Raw genomic sequence first — 19,559 nt, 5'->3', positions numbered from 1 at the left:
TTTGTCCAGAGTTAACCTTTCTAGACACAAGCATCAGTCAATGGAGCTTTTATCCCATCCTCGTTACCAAATATGTAGGAAAAAAAAAAATCTTGAATGTTGAGTTGCTAATTCTCTGAATACATATATCTGGTTGTATTTCAACTGTTTTGTCCATCACCTTGTAGTGCAACTTAGCATGAAAGGCACTATATACATTATTATCATTATCATCATTAAATAAGAATATTTACAAGTGTTTAAAAGTTAAATCTAACCCTCCCTGAAAGACTACTGAAGGAAAAGAAGAAATATGACACAGTTTTAAGGATTTATCATTTTATTGTGGAGTAATAGTGTACAAATCGTCTACTTAAATCTTATCAGCTGAGGCCTACATCCCTGAATACATTTTTATGGTGACAGCATCTTTCTTTAAATAACATTACATACAGGACTTTCTCATCTTGTCTAAAAAGTCCAGGTAGCTTTTTAAAAAAGCAACAAAGCAAGCTGTGTGTGTGTGTGTGTGTGTGTGTGTGTGTGTGTGTGTGTGTGTGTGTGTGTGTGTGTGTGTGTGTGTGTGTGTGTGTGTGTGTGTGTGTGTGTGTGTGCATCATTTATCATTTATTAGCAAGATGTTGTGAAGGGTTCAGTGTTCTTCAACAAATTGGAGGTGGTCTTTAGCCTTCAGATTTCAGTCGAGAGAGAGAGAGAGAGAGAGAGAGAGAGACAGACAGATATGACTGGATGTAGCAATAACATCGATAAATAAAACTGCCTTATTGAAAAGGGATAAGTACTAGTATCTGCAGTTTTGTTTAGACTTGGAACAGACAACAAGTTTAGCAAGATTTTGTGCCTGAATTGAAATAGAGAAAGCTAAGAAACAAATCAGAATCAGGGAGCACACCTATCTCATGATCTTGATGTGGTAAATAGTGAGCTGTTGGCAGAGGAAGAAGTTTTGTTTTGTGTTGAAAAATAAAAAACTTACATGTTGGTGATGCTCTCTAGCCTGTCTGTGAGGACCTCCTGGACAAAGAGACAGGAGAGACAAGAAATTATGTTTCTACTATTAGGCAGTTTGATTTCTACTGCACCATTCAGTGGCCTGACAGTATAAGATATGCTTTCAGATCAGTGCTTTCCAATTACTAGGCAGCACAGAACAGACAAGCTATTTGTAGCTCAAAGTGCTTCACACAATTCCCCCCACCGCCCCTTGTCCCTGTCCCACCCCACCATCTACCCACCCACACCCAGAGCCAAAACTCTTCGATAAAATGAAGAAACTAAAAAAGAACATCGCAGGAACTGTACTGAGGAAACGCTATCAGAATTGAGGAAACACCAGGGGCAGGATAATAACTTAAAACTAAGAAGATAGGATAATCACAGAGAAATAACTAACCTCAAACTATCCCCTGAACAATACATTGAATAATGCTATGAACATTTATAATCTCATAAAAGCACAAACTCATAAGATGTATCGATTTGAGCAGGAAATGCAAGCCAAGCACAAATGCTTCTTGTTATACATAGAAATCAAATGGCTATGCAGGGCAAGATCACTGGTTTTCTTTCAGCATAAAATTCACCACTAGCAGCATATTTCATTGACAAGGTTAGTGTCTGTGTTTATCTTTTAAGTGTAAACTGAGCGCAGGTCAGCGGGAGAGTAGAGAGAGGACACTCACACAGGAGACTCTGACACGGTAAAAGGCGACCAGACCTATAATGTGCATCTTTCCTGATATCATTAAACCACTTTAAAATAAAATGCAATGAAGTGACAGCGGCTACAATAAACTTATAGGCTTAAACAATACGTCTATGTGTCAAGTGCATTGTGCAACCCCTCCCAGTCAGTGAAAATGATCTATATGGGACCTGTCCGTTAGTAGAGTGCTTGTGCTTATATAGCGCTTTTCTAGTCTTGATAACTTGATAGTACAGTTTTGCCATTCACCCATTCGCACACACATTGCTCAAGGACAATTTGACACTCTGGATAGGATGACCCGCCGTACCTCCTGATCCACAGCCGCCCAACTGGTTTTGATGACTAGGTCTTGTAGATGTGCTATAGTAAGACACCTCACTCCAGTTCAGAAAGATATACTAGGGAAGCACGATATATCGGCCCAATACATTATCGGCTCGATAATGGGAATTTTATATTATTAATTATTGATCGGTTAATTAAATAATAGCCAATAAAACATCCGATAAACACAGCGCGTGGTCGCTCTCATGATGTCTTAAATTCGCGCCTGTGAAGTGGAAATTTTAACACTACCAATCTCATAAGTCACCTTTGAGTCTGTCATTGCGACGACAATGTATGGCGAGAATACGAGGCGCTTGCAGCCAGCGTTAGTGAGGAAAAAGGGAAAAACGCCAAAGCAAGTATCAGTGCAGCAGTGCCTATCAGCAGGCATTTGTGAACTGCAGGAAGTTTGCTAGATACAGTCCACAGGCTCAAGCATTTAATGACAGAATCACAGAATTTAACGCTCTTGATGACCAGCCGTTTTCCGTGGTACAAGACAAAGGATTTCGCCAGCTAATGGCACATTTCGAGCCCCACTACACTCTGCCAAGTCGCCGCTTCTTTTCAGATGTGTCCCTGCCCTATATGATGTGGTCGCCGCACACATTCATAGTCTGATAGATGCCAACGTACTTTAAGTTTTACCACAGACATATGGACCTCAGACGTCAGTCCAGTTAGTTTGCTTGGTTTGACAGCTCAGTGGCTGGATGATAATTTTCAATATGAAACGGACATTGTTGCATGCGCTGGAGTGTTCCAGATCGTATACAGCAGCCTGTCAGTTCTATAAGAGCCTTACATTTTTAATGAAAGATACACTTTATATTTTGTTTCAACTAAATTTGTTTAACAATTGACATTTATGTTCAGAGATATGTCAGTGCATTTAATTTATTTCGAATTTTTATGCAAAACATTTGATAAGCTTTATGATACATGGAGTCCTAAGTATAGAGAAACCTATCTTCCTCTCATGCACTAAAAGTACATAAGCTATGCTCAACCTTTTTCCTTTTCTTTATTGAGCATAATATTCCATTTGCTTTTGTCAGTTTTTAATCAGGCTTTCAGTTCTATAACAGCCTTATTTTTTAATCCACATAATTTTATCTGAATTACTATTTTAATAGATTGACATGTCTTATTTGAGATGTCAAAATATTTTATTTAAATTCTTTTGAAGGAGAAATTTTCCTCCTCCACCCTAAAGTTTCTGATTTACTTCACTAAAAAACTAAACGAACTCTCAGAACTGAGTCAGAACTGTTTTTGCTGTGTTAACAATGGAATATGAAATCATCCATATTTGCTAACAATATCTTTGCCATTTTACCCACAGTTGTGCATAAACTACAGGCTATGAACCTCTTTTTAAGAAACGTGAAGTTATTATCGGTGTCGGCCATGCGAAACAGGTAATTATCGGCCGTAAAAATCCATATTGTGCATCCCAAAAAAATACATAAATCATATTTGTCAACAAGGGTAATGTTTTCTACCATGAAAAATCTGCTGTTGGTGGAAGATTAACTCCCCCCAACACCTAACTTACAAAGTTATGTTGAACTTAGAGGCAACCTATATTGGGTGGACAAAATTAGGTGTTTTCAAAACTAAAAGTCCAAACAGTCCTTTGGTCTGTCTCACCTTTGAAGAATCAGGCGTGGAGTTGGAGGTGCTGGAGGATGGACATGGTTGGGCAGCATTTAACTAAAGAAGAGAGGTGAAATAGCAAAGGGAAATGCATAATGGGCAGTATAAATAAAATGCATTCATTTTATGTGCAAATATGCTTGTTGAGGATTCATTTAAAAACTGGCGTAGTGTTAGTTTCCATCAAGTGACATTTTACCACCTATCAATAAGCTGTGCTTATTTTTTCACGATAGTGTATCGATAGTCTCCACTTCCTTGTACTGGAAACAATTGGCGGTGCCGCTGTAGTAAATGCACACCAGAAGGAGGAGGTGATTCCTGCTATACCAGAGGCTGCAGTTTAAGGATTGCATATCTAGAACCCAAGGTGAATGAAGTGAGTGAATTTCGTTTTAAAGTTTGTTGGCATTAAAAACAGGATCACAATTTTGAGCCAACTATCAGTCATCATCGTCCATCAGCCCAACACTAATCACGCACATTCAAATTAAACAACATCAAAATGTCACTGCACTTGTCCTACCTGTGGATTGCTCAGTTCCAGTTTAGTTTCCAATAATAGGACTCTGCTCATCAGATTTTCCCAGCTTGTGCTACTTATGGTGAGGAATTCTTCTCCCGTCTGGAATAGAGAATGGTAAATAAAAAAAGTGGCGTTCATCAAAGTTATTTTTTTAGATGCAATATCATGTTTAATTAAATTGTCTTAGCTTTCTGTATAATAAAAGATAAAAGAAATAAAATGGGGAAGAAATTAAAGATTGAAAGAAAAAGAGATTGTCTTATCAACCTTTTCTGTCTTTCTCCCTCTCTCAAGTTCCTCCAGGCGTTTCTCCAGGACATTGAGCCTGTCTAGTCCAGACAGAGTATTTTTTAGCTGAGTTTCCATTGCTAAGAGCCGTCTATCCACTTCAGACAACTAAAAGACAGAAAAGACCAGTGTTTTCTCTTGACATTTTTGAAGGCTAGGTAGTAATAACCAAAAACAAAAACCCAAATTAGGAGAATGGAAAAAAATGCAGTGTTCAGAAATGAAAAGCAGCAAGCAAAAAGCTTAACTCTTAGTAAAAACAATTATAGAAATATTGTATTGTCGAATAATACTGTGTTACCAAAAACAGCGTATCGTGGACAAAGTAGGCGAAATTCATGACACACACACACACACACACACACACACACACACACACACACACACACACACACACACACACACACACACACACACACACACACACACACACACACACACACACACACACACACACACACACACACAGTATATACTTTCATTTAGTTTGAATAATTATAATATAATATAATATATAAAAGTATGCCTTTACGTGCAACATGATATCCTTGTCATCTTTCCCTTCTGTCAGCTCTGGGATTCCATTTTCAGGAGAAGTGGTGGAGTAGACTTCATTATGATTAGAGGTGGAGGTTACTTTATGGGAGGAGTTTGTGGGAAAAGTGGAAGGATTTTCTATGAGAGTCATACCAAATGACCTGGACACCTGAAACACATACAAACACAATGGCATATTATTGTTTTTATATATTATTGGATTACTTTTATTTTATCAATTAATGTTTCCAATTGTTCACCTGTCTGAATCAACAGCCCCTTGCTGTAAGTTAAGGCAGTTTTGTTTCTGTGAATACCCAAGAGTTCACTAAGGTACGCATGAGGTAAATACTTTTGCCTTGTTCTCTCAAGGACTCTTTGGGGTCCCCAGACTCCACTTTGAGATATCCTGCTGGGACTGTCTATGTGTCTCCATCCACCAGCATGGCAGAAAGGAGGATAGCACAGACCACTGCCTTCAACCTCAGAAGACCCTGATGCAAACAAAGCAGCCAGATACAACCTTCGCAACTCCATCAGGGATACCAAGAGAGACTAGAGGGACAAATTGAAGTCTAACTACCACAGCTCTGACTCAAGTCGCATATGCTCTGGATTACGCTGCTTCACGGAATACAAAGGGAAGACCATGGACATAGTTCAGCCCACTGCATTACTCCCAGACAAACTCAACACCTTCTACGCCCGGTTAAACATAAACAACTGAGCGGACGGACAGGCTGCCAGATTGACCCAAAAAACTGCTTAAAATGGTCCTATACAAGGGTCAACCCCCGCAAAGCTCCCAGACCAGATGTTAACCCAGGCCGCGCTCTTAGGGAGTGTGCTGAATAACTGGCAGAGGTGTTCACCGACATATTCAACCCCTTCCTTAGTCAGTCCGTGGTCCCCGCCTCTTTAAGACATCCATCATAGTGCCAGTCCCCAAGAAACCAGTGGCCTCCTGTTTAAATGTCTACTGCAGTCGTCAGGAAACGCTTTGAATGACAAGTCAAAACACACATCTTCCCTGCCCTCTTCCGACACCTTGGACCCTCTATAGCAATGGTCACCAACCCTTTTAAGCCCAAGGTCACTTTTTAATTCCAAACGTAAGCCGAGATCTACCACCTTGATATCTTGCAAAAAACCTACATGGGTCACACGGTCAAATTTATTATTTTTGCAATTTCTTTTAAAGGATCAATTTACAAGCTTAAATATACAAAAAGAAAGGCAGTTATGCAACTTTATCTATTCAATGCACAATTTTCACATTAATATCAATTCATATTTACAGGATCTGTTCAATGCACAACATTGAGCGTCTCAGTTTAACAATATGTTCTGCAGAGGAGCTGCTACTGCAGCACAATGTTTTCTGCATAGGCATCGAGGTGTTTGTTAGAGAGGTGGAGGTGAATTGCGATTCTATGGGACAGTGATATCATCATTAAAGGAATTACACTGATACACTGCTGCTGCGGATAATACAGTGAGTGAGAGTGAATATGAAAGAAAGAACGGAGCCTGAAATTAAAAAACAGAAATCTAATTCAAAGGTGGAGGCAAAAAAAATAATCGTCAGAATTTGAGGGTACGTATTTTAATCATCCAAAACTGCAGGATTATTAAATTCAGAGACAGCTGTGATGTCCCCAATCTATACAATTTAAAAGAATTGTATTTTTTTGATGATGAAGTAGATCTTTTAAATGATAAGAGGCTCTACACAGAAAGGTCAATATTGTACAGTGTTAATCATACCACACACAGACCTGTTGGTCCGTCTCTGTAATACTGGACTCAATTCATCAGAAAGATCAGAGATCTGTAGAATCTTTATCAGTGTGATTGTGATCTTTGTGAAACACTCGTTTCCTCCTCAGCCTTCCGTCCATCATGCAGCATTACGCGTGTCACAGCAGTATTTATATATTAAAAGCAATGGAACCGATTACTTCACATATTAGTGGATCCTAACCTCCACTCTGGGATATTATTTGGAAATAGAAGGTTGAAAGTGAATAGTTTCTCTTTATTTTTTGTGAGTGATCTCCAGTGCGTCCTGTGTGCCTGATGGCACACACTGCAGCGATATTACACACACTCATGCTTGATGATACACGCACAGTGTTAGAGGATATTATTAAAAAACTATTACTGACTGGGCTCTGTAACTCTGCTGTTTAATATTATTGTTTGTTCGTATGCATGGGTTAGAGTTAGTGTGGAAGTGTGCACATTCTCCTGTCAAGTTTGTTTTTATAAATCCCCACGTGAGAAGTGGCGTACGCATATTTCAGGCCCCATTTTGTGCTTACGCAACGGTTATAAATGAAGCCCCTGGTCTGCGGAACAACCGCAGCCAGTGAGTCCAGAGTGGGGTCTGACAGTGAAGAATGGTGAGAACGACCACTCAATCGCGATCGACAGGTCGGCAACCACTGCCCTATAGTTTGTCTACAGACCTAACAGGTCCAAAAACGATGCCGTTCCTTTGGTGACCCACACAGCGCTAACCCACTTAGACAAAGGACATTACGGCTACTTTGGAAGTAGAGCGGGTTGTCCTCTCACCAGAAGGTTGGGGGTTTGATCCCCAATCTCACCCTGAAACATTTGCAATAGCATATACATACATAGTCCTATACAGTTTACAATTGTCACTACATTTGCATCCTCTAATGTTACACTTCATCTTTGAATGTATGTAGTTTATGTATATTTTTTACTCTTCTTTTTTCCGTATGTGGGCATGGAGGTGGCTCAGAGAGAACTTCCAGTTGAACCAGGGGGAGGTGATTGGCACAGCTGAGACTAGGTGGCCAATCAACTCTCCCTGGATTCAAAAGGCCAGAGGAGACGCAGCAGAGACTGGAGAGAGCTGAGCTGAGCAAGCAACCTGAAAAGGTGATGTGTGGGACAATTTATGTTTGTTTTGAATTTATGTAGCTCCAGTCAAGAAATAAAGCAAGATAAAATGTTGAGGAGTGAGTGGTTCGTCTCTGAGTGCCTTGGGGAGACCACGGTGGCAACGTCTATTGCCCCATCGAACAATAGGCTGATTCACATATTCTACCATTATTGGCAATAACTCCTCCAGTTCAATTGTCATTGCTGCTCCCTTTATTTCATTTGTGCAAATACTTTAAACATTAACACACCTTTCCATTATGTTAAAAACTGTTTCTTCCAATCAATGTTGTAAATATTGTAATTTTGTTGATGTGTTTAGCTACATGTAGTATCTATTGCACTTTCTGAGGTTTCTTTTCCCTGTTAATAGAGTTTTTTTTGGTAGTTTTTCCTTACTCTTGTTGAGGGTTGAGGACAGCGGATGTTGCACCTTATTAAGCCCTATGAGACAAATTGTGATTTGTGAATATGGGCTATACAGATACAATTTGAATGATTGGATATATAGTGCTCTTTCTACTTAGCTTTTTTTAAGTTTGATTTAATTATTGCTGTACTACTTAGCTGATCTGTTGCTTCTCATCCAACACTTTCCTTTGTACTGTTGGCCCTGGCTATCCTTTGTGTGAGGAGCCACAGAGTGAAGATATTTTTCCATATTACTATGTGACCTTGAGACATCTTCAGCAGAGGTGTGAAAATTTCTGGATTCTTAGCTGCATTGCAATGCAGACGTAGACAACTCTGCATCGATGCAGTGACAGAACAAATTCAATTCATGTTTTCCGCTACGTTCATTGTTTTAGTGGTTTTCTACTGCTGCAGTATTATAACCACCGCCGCTTCAGGATCAGGACAGATGCACATTAAAGGTCCGGTCGTCCTGAACTGTGTCGGAGTCTGCTTCCTCCTCACTCCCCCGCTGACCTGCGCTCACTTTACACTTTAACAATAAACACCTTGTACTTGATGTAACGTGACACGCACAGCAAGGGCATCAAGGTTAAAGTGACCGCAACAATCCCAATAGTATAGTACTTAATACTTACACTGCCTACATCAGTCAGCGTTGGATGAGCCTCTCCTCTACCATCCTTGTGTGAGCCTGGACATCTGCCTCTGGCCTTGAACATACAAACACATAGAATTAGTAACAATCTATTCCTTGCTTGTTGGTCAACAAGACAAGGGTGCAGCCCCTACCTGAAAATTCGGCTCGCCTGGATCCCTGCAGTGTCGTCCACTTGTATGTTTGGCTGGGCCAGCCTCGCTCTGGTCCTGTTTTAACAACCATGCACTGAGCTTGTGTTGGTTTCAGTTTATTTAGATTAATTGATAAATGAAGACAGAAACATCTTTTTTTCCCTTTCTAACTTCATCTTTCTCAAATGTTTTTGTTCTGCTGACATCTTTGACCTATAAACACCAAGTACTTCATGCTTGCTGCGTTCTTTCTGCTGTTTATTACACTTTCAACCATGACGGGAGATCCTGTGTGGGGCCATAGCCCTATTGTTTACAGTAGGGATCAGCTGTTGGCACTCTACAACACGGCGGTGCTGCCTGAGGAGAGACCCGATGTCCCCCACAAGCTGAGGAGGAGGCCGGGGAACTGTGCAGGGGCCACGCGTCGTGCGAGGAGGAGATGCTACAGACCTGTCCTCCCGTTCATCTTCATAAGGAATGGAAGATCTCTACTCAATATGATGGACGGATTCCAGATGATCCGTCGGACAGGACAGTGGAGAGCAGTAAGAGGAAAGGAGGACAGCTGGCAGTGTTTGTGAATGATAGATGGTGAAACTCTGGGCACATCACTATTAAAGAACAGCCCTGCTGTAGGGACAGATACCACACTGCCTAACTCAGGAAGTTTCCATGTTATCGCAATAGCTGCAAATGTTCCTCCCTCTGCTAACGCTGATGCAGCCTGTGATGTCCTCCACTCTGTGGTGAGCAGGCTGCAGAAACAGCTCTCACCTCTGAGGACTTCAATCATGCCTCTCGATCCTCCACTCTGCCCACTTTCTTTTTTTAATTCAACTGTGTGGGATGAACCCTGCGAAGGCCATGGGGAGGACATTGACAGCCTCACACACTGTATCATGGACTACATCAACTTCTGTGTGGATTAGCCTCCGGTTTCTAGCTCTGACCAGCTCTTTGTTGTAGTAGCAGGGGTGAAAGTAAGGCGATACCGACCAGGACTAGTCTGTACCACTAAATGCTTTAGTGCCGGTACGCAGTACAGGGAAGAGCTCCTCTTCTGCTCCTTGCACATTGGAACAATGCATGTAAGAACCACTGCTACTAAAAAGGTTTGACAAGGAGATGTTTGACAGACCCCTTGTTTGTCACCAAACACGAGGTGATTGTCATATTGTTCTACAATAAAATGGTAGGTTGGTAGAAATGGTAGAACTTGTACAGGTTATGCAATCAAGAGACACAACATATACAGATATTAATGTAAAGGAAAATGAACCACTTAAAGATACTGTACCTTTTTCAGTTGGTTATGTTTCTGTAGGACCAAGTTAATGACGTCACAGATGACAGAGATTTTCCTTTGAGAGAAACCCCACTGGAGGAACTGCTGCTTGGTTAGTATGGGCTTATAGTGGAATATATCTCTTAGTACCTAAACACACAAAACACACAATCTCAAATGAACAGACCACTAAAGGCTAGCAGATTAGTCAATGTTAATGCAAACAAACATTTTGCACATTTCTATGTTAATAGTAATATATAATAGTAATATAATAAAAGATTCATTGAGGAAGATTGTGAATGTGGAATAAGAAAATGGACAGTATATTGCAACGTGGCAGAGACCAGTCTTAAAGCAAAATAATGTAGTTTTTTTTAACATGAAGAAATAATGGTTTTAAAATAATTTTGATGGTGAACAAATATTATGGGAGAATGACATATCTGCGACTGTCACAACCAGAACTCCTGGAATTGCAATATGTAATAGTGAAACTAAATGCAACTAAATTCTGGTGTGTTGTATTTGCAACATGCTTTACAGCATACATCACACACCAACAACCAAACCCACATCTATGAGCAAAAGCTATCAGATAACTAAAAGAAAAACAAGCTCTGTATTTAAGGTAATCATGGCAGAACCAATCAGAAAGTGAGGATGGCCTTGTTGAAGGAATCGAAGAAGTGAAAAACAGAAAGCTCAAAGAGGCAAAGGGATGCGGGCTAGATGCCGACCTGGTTTATCATGTCATGGCTCAGTGCAGAGGTAGAGAGAGAGAGAGAGAAAAAAAACAGTTGTGCTAACTGTTGGGTTTCTCTACAATGTTGTGAGGACTAATTTTTCTGCATCTTTTTGAGACAGGACATAACTGAGTCCACATCAAAGATAACCCCCAGTTTCCGGGTGGTTTCACTAGAGGATAGGGCAATGCCATCCAGAGTTGCTATGTCAATATATAATGCATCACTGAGGTGTTTAGGGCCAAGTATTAGAACTTTTGTTTAGTCTGAGTTTAATTAGAAAAAATTGCAGGTCATCCAGGTTTTTATGTCCTTAAAATATGCTTGGAATTTAGTTAGCCGATTACTTTCTTCTGATTTTATACACATTGTATTACTGTTATTGTCTGCATAGCATGAAATTAATTAAGTACATTGAGCGGGGGCCGACACAGTCTCCATGGGGTTTGGGCTGTGTGATGTGTGTAGGACTACCTTGCCTCCTAGTTCCAAATCTGGTTGTCATTTTGGTTATATTTTTGGGATAAGACCAGGTTTCCTCCAGAGATTTTTCTAATGTCCCTTAGAATATCATCTTTGACAGTCTTTAACGTCATGGGTAACTTGTACGAAGCTCAGCTAGGGCTTTTGGAACTTTAGTCAGCTCTAGTTCCAGTTCAATAATACTTGTTGTTATTAACAGGAGATTTTTTTGACAAAAAAATAAAAAATAATCCAAGAATGACTTCCTCAAACCATTATTTGATAAAACACCATACATACTAAATTAAACCATTTCCCAAATTTCCTTAAAGTGTTGTTACTCAGATAACACTTCCTTGGTCTAGAGCACCTTGCAAAGAGGATGAATTGCTTGCGTTATGCACGTTGTAACAAATGTTCTTCTGAACTTGATACAACTCAGTCTATAGTTGTCCTATAGGAGTCCCAATTCCTTCTGGCAACTTATCACAGCTAAACACACCTCACAACAAATAAAACGATGCAGTCATATCTCTGTAAAATCCTGTAACATTACTTTAAAGGGGACATAGCATGCAAATTCCACTTTGTTAGTGCTTCTACAGGTTAATGTGGGTATCTGGCATGTCTACCAACCCAAAAACTCTGGGGAAAAAACACTTGCGCGTTTTGTTATAGTTCCTCTAAGTCAGAAACGTCATGCTTGAGCGACTCGATTGCGCTTCCTGGGTATTGTGTCGTAACAAGGAACTGGAAGTCTCCCTACATGGTCTTGGCCCACCCCCCGTCCCCCCACACTCGTTACTTCCGGGTTTACACCGGAGGCTGCGAGGCAGCGCAGCGCCGTTCCCAAGCACGCAGCCGGGCTGTTCACACGGGGCGAGCATTTCTCCGCTGGTCAGCTCGCGATTCACTCACATGTGGCATTTGTCTGGATCGTTGGGACCGGGAGGCTGCAGCAGCTGCTCGGGAGCGACCGCTCGCTCTCCCGTGCGTGAGCTGGAATTTGTCCAGCGCCACACAGCCAGCAGTGTGGAGGACTTCCGCAGTGTTCAGCGCTACTGTAACCCCGACCCGACATTCAACGGGTACAACAACAAGCGGAGAAAGCAGAATCGCGGGCTGACCTTATATATACAGTCTATGATGGGGCTGACCAGCGCGGAGAAATGCTCGTCCCGTGTGAACAGCCAGGCGGCTGGCGGCAGGCTGAGCTGCGCTGCTTCGCACGGTCTTCCACACTGCCAGCTGTGTGGAAGACTTCCGCAGTGTTCAGCTCTACTGTACGCCGGGTTACAGTAGTTACGCCGGGTTACAGTAGTTACGCCGGGGTACAGTAGTTACGCCAGGTTACAGTAGTTCCACCGGGTTACAGTAGTTACGCCGGGGTACACCGGACGCGGAAGCGCAGCTGCGAGGCAGCGCAGCGCCGTTCTCCAGCACGCAGCCGCCTGGCTGTTCACCGGGGCGAGCATTTCTCCGCTGGTCAGCCCCATAGACTGTATATATAAGGTCAGCCCGCGATTCTGCTTTCTCCGCTTGTTGTTGTACCCGTTGAATGTCGGGGTTCGGGGTAAATGATAGTCTTCATAGCCCCCACCTCTCTTTCTCTCTCTGTCTGTCTGCTTGTGTGCTTGTAGTGGATGGGCAGAGGGGGACATTTAATTATGTGATTGGGAAAATTAAAACTCCAGTACAACAGAAGGGGAATACAAAGTATGGGATGCATATTTGATGATTTATATCATATAAAATATGTAATTTATATCGTTTAAAATCATGGGGGAGGGGAGCTGGCTCATTAGCATTTAAAGGAACAGGCACTCAAAACAGGTCACTCTGTGGAGGGCTGTTTTATACAGGGTAAAAAGGGTGCTGTTTTAAATGATCCTTGTGGTATTTTGACCAAAGTATGTTACAGACATTTCATTAAGACCCCAAGGAACCATATCAACTTGTGGTAAAATGGGCATGCTATGTCCCCTTTAACTTGTCAGACAACATGGTTCTTTGGCTTCTAAGATTGCCGTTTCCTTTCCAGCCTTGTAAATAAATGCATGTGTGTAACACTTTGTCTGGTGGAGCTCAAACCTCAACTCGCCTTTACTACACGGATAATTGCACCGAACTATAATAAGTTTCAGCCACATTTTATAGATTAAAAGAATTGCACTTAGACTTACAAAAAAGTATTATATTTAATATTCCAGTAAATGACTGAAGCATGTTGTTTATTATTCTCCCCTAATCTATTGTTGTTTACACGGAAGGAGCATATATCAGTTTAGAGTGATGTGTGATGTCATCAGTATGCGCGCATATATACGACAGAGTAATGTTGCTGTTGATATGTGTGTATGGATGTTGTGAGTAGCAGCTGCTTCCATAGAAAACTTTCAAAAAAAGATATGCTGCATCGGGGATAATTTAGTTCTCAAACAGAAGACAGAGTCTTGTCTGCTTTATGAGTGCAACAATAACAATGTGAAGTACACATCCCACCTGTAGGGGGACCCAGAGTGTACCCGGGTGCAAATTCTACATTGTTTTGCTTTAATCCACTTGTGAAAACACAGTGCTCAAAACGTGTGTATATGTTGTTGTACCTTGTAAAGCTTGTCCGTGAATCGGAGGTCCGTTTTGCCAGTGAGCTCCAGTCCAGCTGACATTAGTTGCTCAGCAAGAGGTGGAGAGAAGGATGTCAGGGTAAAGCTCACTATTGGAAGAAAAGCTGAGGGATCTCCTTTTGACAGACTGGTGGAGAAACAAATAATGTTATTGATTAGATTAATAATAATTAAATGAAAGCCTGCAAAGAAGACTGTTAGCTGCAAAAGGTGCAAAGCTGATCTCGCATCACCACAAGTTTACTGTGGTATGCTCCTTAAAGTTGTTTACGATCCGCTATTAATGAAGTAGTCGTCCCCTTTGCTCAAAGCTCCAACATGCTTTTTCTTCAGGTGCATATTACAGTGATGTTTTCTTTGAAGGCTTAAATGTTATCTATCCCCACTTTTGTAATTATTGTTGCTGCAACGAGGAGAGAAAGTAATGAAACAAAGACACAACATTTTCTGATGGTTTTTTAGTTTCACCGCAGTTACATTCTAAAGCACAAAAACAACCTGCAGGAAGATGTAGAATTGCCAGGTTACACAGACATGAATGCAGCCCAGTGCAGCTTTTCTGCTGTGGCCATAATTTAATGGAAACAAGCAGGATCAGCTTCCTGCTTAGGGCAACCTATGACGTCCTTCCCTCACCCAAAAACCTACAACAGTGGCTGAACGTAGATCCATCCTGCCCACTATGCTCAACTCCAGCTACCCTCAGGCACATCCTCACTGGTTGTAAAATAAGTCTCTCCCAAGGTAGGCATACGCGGATACACAACTAGGTACTCGAATGCCTTGCAGCAAGAATAGATACAAAATGAACTGCTACCAATGCCTTGACATCAAAAACATCAAACGCAGTCCAAAAGGACAACTTTTGTCTGTGAGGGGGAACAGGGACAGAAAGGGCCTCCTCCACTGACCAGGAATGGTCAGGTGGAGAAAGCCTGAGACTTGGAGATGTTGGTGGACGTGGGCCAGCGGCTGCCGCCAATGGCTCTGAATCAGGAGGAAAGATCCCAAATGGGCCCCAAGATGCTAGGGACATGCACCCAGGTCTGATCAACCTGCGGTGGGCCTGCCTTAGAAGAGGTTGTCTTGTGATAAAAAGCTGAAACACCTGATGACACTAAGGTACACAACTGAAGACATGTCCCTAACATCCACTGGTGGTCACTAACATCAGATTACATCAACTGGCGGTAGGCAATAATTAGTGCAGCAGAACGTACATTACGTATTCTCCATCTTGTCCCATGTTCAAAAAGGGAAAGTGTTTAGTTTAAAAAGGCATATAGGTAATGATGTCTGATCTACTGAGCGGGCCACATGGCTTTCATAGTAGTGCCATACAAGGCAGTCAGATTTACCTTTAGCCTCAGCGTACCCTCAAGTTCAGCCTGTAGGGGCAACGCATCATCGTAATCGATGATACGTCGACTCGCGGAACGTGCATTGACGCGTCGTAAGGAAGGTGGCTGCGCACAGTCAAAGCACGGACTCAGCCAGAAGCTGCTCTATACGGACTCAGACACTGTTATTAGATTGTGAAGGAGCATTTCTATTTTAACCTGCGCATTTACGGTCGTCTTATTTTAACCTGCGCAGCTTTTTCCGTCTTTACGGTACTAAAGCCTGCAGGCACACAGTGGTGTTTCCTTCTCTCACTGAACCAGAGAAAGTGGGAACAAAGAGGAAAGTTAAAGCTGTTTACTTGTTACTGTTTGTTGAGATTGTTTATGTGTAATGTAGTTATATATTAAGAAAAAAGAAGAAAAGGGGAAACTCAAATGATATTATTTTTTCAAAAATAGAGAATTTTATTTTAAGATGACTTTTTCAAAAGCTCTTTATTTTGTTATTAAATGCAAACCTTATTTAAGTTGAACCGAGAAAAGAACGTTTATTTTATTATTTGAGTACCCTCCAGTTCATTGTGAAAATTATTATTAAACATTGTTGAAATACTAACTTACTTTATTTTATTTGTTAGTTTGTCTGACTTAATACAGACATTAATACAACTACTAGGCTACTTCAAGATTATTTTTTTGATAGACTGCTGAACTTGAATTTACACAGTGTTTTGATATTCCTCCTGAAAGTTACTTGAATTTTACTTTGGTTATCATTTATTTTGTTGTTGGACAGCTTAATGTAGATTGATATATTCCTTTTACTTGAATGGAACAAGCTCTTGCACAAATTTTATTTTGGAGAGATATGGGAGTGTAAAAGGCAGATTAGCAGTTCAGACTGGGCTTTTTTTGTTTTTTGTTGGAAAAATGCCCTTGCAATCCATACTTTGTTTGTTGTCAGATTTGTTTGTATGTAAGAGAAGATTATTAGTTAAATATAAATGACACAAGTTTGATCCCAGTCTTCCTCATCTGCTTGCCGAAGTGTCCTTGGGCAAGATGCTGAACCCTGAATGGCCCCTCATAGAAAACACAAGTGCTGCTAATAGATGCACTGTATGAATGTGGTTGTGAATGGATGAATGGCAAACTGTAATGTAAAGCGTTTTGGGTGGTCATCAAGACTAGAAAAGCTCTATATTAAAACCCATTTACCATTTAATCAATTATCAAAGTAGTTATTTGTTGCCGCCCTTATTTATAACATTACTTTTCTGGTCTTAATGACCATTCGAAATTGCTTTACAGTACAGTTTTGCCATTCATGCATTTCACACACACATTCATACAGTGCATCTTTGGCTCATGCATCATTGCTGAGGTATCATTACTTGCCTGAAGTGGCGTCAAATTGCTTACAAATTTGTTGACCAGCAGTTAGTGATGAGTGGATGGTCACGCACATGCAATGTAATAATGCTTTTTTTTTTTTTGCAAAACTACATTATTTCTTGGTGGTTATGAATTTCTAAGAGGCAGTGGTCATTCTTTATGTCTACTCATTCTGAGCCCTTGATGCTCTAATTGTGTCTGCTGCAATAGTGGCTTTGCTAGACATTGTCTATGTCTGTCCTGTCACAGGTTCAGCTACTACGAGCATATCCTGCTGGTCCATCACAAGTGATCGGTGATGACTTGACATAGAATTACAGAGACGGAAAATATAATGTTTATTGTTTTTGGTGTAAAAAAAAAAAAAATGAACCCTCTAAACGTACACTGACATGTCTACAGAGGTCACATTACTTCTGCTTATTCATCTAACTTCTTTATTAACATTATGCTAGGCTAGTTCAGCTGACTCAGTGAACTCTTTTAAGTCCCTTCTTAAAAACACAATTTTATCGGTGAGCCTTTCCTGATTTTACCTGAGTCTTAACTTTCTTTATAACTGACTTCTTTATAACTTTTACTGAGCATCTTACACGGCACTTGTATTTATACACTAATGTATTTTACCTGTTTCTTCTAAACCTGATGCTTTATGACCTGTCTTTTTATGCTGTCTTTGTAAAGCACTTTGTAACATATGTTTTGAAAAGTGCTCTATAAATAAAGATTATTATATTATTATAGTTGAAAATAAATTCGTGGTGTTAGAGCCTCTAGCACTGTCGATCGTTATTGGTAGATGTAAATGGGACTTTTAACAAGATACAGCTGAGTAGAGAAGTGGCATTACAGTTAGTTTAATGGCTTACCCATTGTAGTCCACATATCCTGGATACCTTATCACCCGCAGGAGACTTTCCAGTTTACGAAGACAACCTTGGACATCTCCAGTAGACAGCATCTTTAACTCGGATCTGAGATAGAGGCAGCAGCCTCATTAACCGCTTGTTTCACAGTAATATTAACACACAGTACGCGTCGGTTGCCTCTGACACGGATACTTTTCGTGGCTCCTTTTCTTTCTGCCGGGGGATCAACGACAACGAGTGGGATTGGCTGGTGAGTTCTTCTTCTGCTGTTGCTACTTCTTCGTCTTTGTAGTTGAGAGCGTTTAGACTGCCCCCTAAAGGATGAAAAATGTACCTATCAGTATATACTGTTGAGTGCGTGTGTGTGCGTGTGTGTGTGTGTGTGTGTGTGTGTGTGTGTGTGTGTGTGTGTGTGTGTGTGTGTGTGTGTGTGTGTGTGTGTGTGTGTGTGTGTGTGTGTATGTGTGTCTGTGTGTGTGTGTGTGTGTGTGTGTGTGCGCGCGCGTGAGAATCTTTATCAGAGAAGACAAACGTATTTGAGGGGTTTGAAGACCCTTGCCCTCCTCAGAGACCCTCTAACAATCCGCACAGAGCTCCACGGGATCCTCCAAGAACAGTGATGTCACGTTTCAAAGGAATCGATTGTTCAGTGGGCCGTGCTTTTATACTGCTTGATTTCTTATCTCCAACTTGGCCTGCTCTGGAGCAGGTTAGCATTACTAACCATGGTGATAAGACGTGAACAAGCTTCATCGGATCGGAATACCCGTTCGTACAATGAAGTTACCCCAATAAGCACAAATCTGGTTTCATAGTACAGGGCCCTGGAATCTAAGCCCTGCCTAGCCTCATGCTCCTCTCCGCCTTCCTCATAATGGAGCTTGGTCATGAGTGATGGAAAAATCATCTAGAAATACGAAGAACAATCCAATTATATACAACACGGTCACAGTGTGGCAGGTAAACATCAATCTCTGTAAACATCAGGGTAGAGGAGGTTACGCCTCATTTCTGACCCCTATCACAAGGAGCCAGGAGTGCCCTCCAGGTCTCCTTCACAATATTTTTGATGTGTGGCAAGACAATGGGGCACGAGTGATTGGAGAATGGTAGCTTGATAACACACTAATGACCATCCAACAGCTATACCGTATCCCTAAAGAACACTTTTTTGGTTTCACTTTTAGTTTATTCGCTATTTTGTTAAATCTAAGAATCCTAGCTCCCCCAGTTACAGATATGTATAATGTTGTAGAGAGGTTCCTTATTGATCGAAAAGGTATTACCCATTAAATTTCCGCTTTTTATGCAATGCTCTACTCTGTCAGCCCAGGTGATGTCACAAGCATTGCACAGAAGTGGAAGAGAGACCTTGACACTGTGTTTCTTGAGGATGATTGGCAGGAAGCTGTTAAAGTGTTTAGATCCACCTTTGCATGTAATAGGCGAGACACTGTACAAAATACAACACCGCCTGCATTTAACCCCTTACATCAGGGGTCTTCAATGTTTTTCAGGCCAAGGACCCCCAAACTGATGGAGAGATGGAGCAGGGACCCTCTACTATATACAGTATATTGTATAAAATTGTGTTTTATATTAAACTGGGCCTAGTGCCATGTATAAACATAGCTACCCTGTTATTGTGCATTCAATACTAAG

At 41.1% G+C, this 19,559-nt stretch overlaps 1 protein-coding gene across 1 annotated transcript; it reads right to left on the bottom strand.

The window, feature by feature from the left end:
• Nucleotides 1-301: 301 nt before the first annotated feature.
• Nucleotides 302-18,135, bottom strand: cep44 (centrosomal protein 44). The gene is made up of 11 exons (XM_035172604.2): nucleotides 17,898-18,135; nucleotides 14,270-14,417; nucleotides 10,468-10,605; nucleotides 9,168-9,242; nucleotides 9,014-9,088; nucleotides 5,041-5,214; nucleotides 4,488-4,616; nucleotides 4,221-4,319; nucleotides 3,689-3,751; nucleotides 977-1,014; nucleotides 302-667 (listed from the first exon to the last, which is right to left on the bottom strand). The coding sequence occupies exons 1-11, from the start codon at nucleotides 17,987-17,989 to the stop codon at nucleotides 610-612; spliced, it is 1,089 nt and encodes a 362-aa protein (XP_035028495.2). The 5' UTR covers nucleotides 17,990-18,135; the 3' UTR covers nucleotides 302-609.
• Nucleotides 18,136-19,559: the final 1,424 nt, after the last annotated feature.

The sequence above is a fragment of the Hippoglossus stenolepis genome, chromosome 2 (assembly GCF_022539355.2).
Source record: "Hippoglossus stenolepis isolate QCI-W04-F060 chromosome 2, HSTE1.2, whole genome shotgun sequence".
In the NCBI taxonomy this organism is placed as follows: Eukaryota; Metazoa; Chordata; class Actinopteri; order Pleuronectiformes; family Pleuronectidae; genus Hippoglossus; species Hippoglossus stenolepis.
Note: the sequence above shows the minus strand (reverse complement) of the source record. Positions and strands in the feature narration are given on the sequence as shown.

Coding starts and splice junctions, on each gene's coding strand:
- cep44 (XM_035172604.2), bottom strand. CDS start 17,989: ATGCTGTCTACTGGAGATGTCCAAGGTTGTCTTCGTAAACTGGAAAGT. Junction 9,243..10,467: donor AACATAACCAACTGAAAAAG/GTACAGTATCTT, acceptor TTGTTAAAACAG/GACCAGAGCGAGGCTGGCCC. Junction 3,752..4,220: donor TGGAACTGAGCAATCCACAG/GTAGGACAAGTG, acceptor TCTCTTCTTTAG/TTAAATGCTGCCCAACCATG.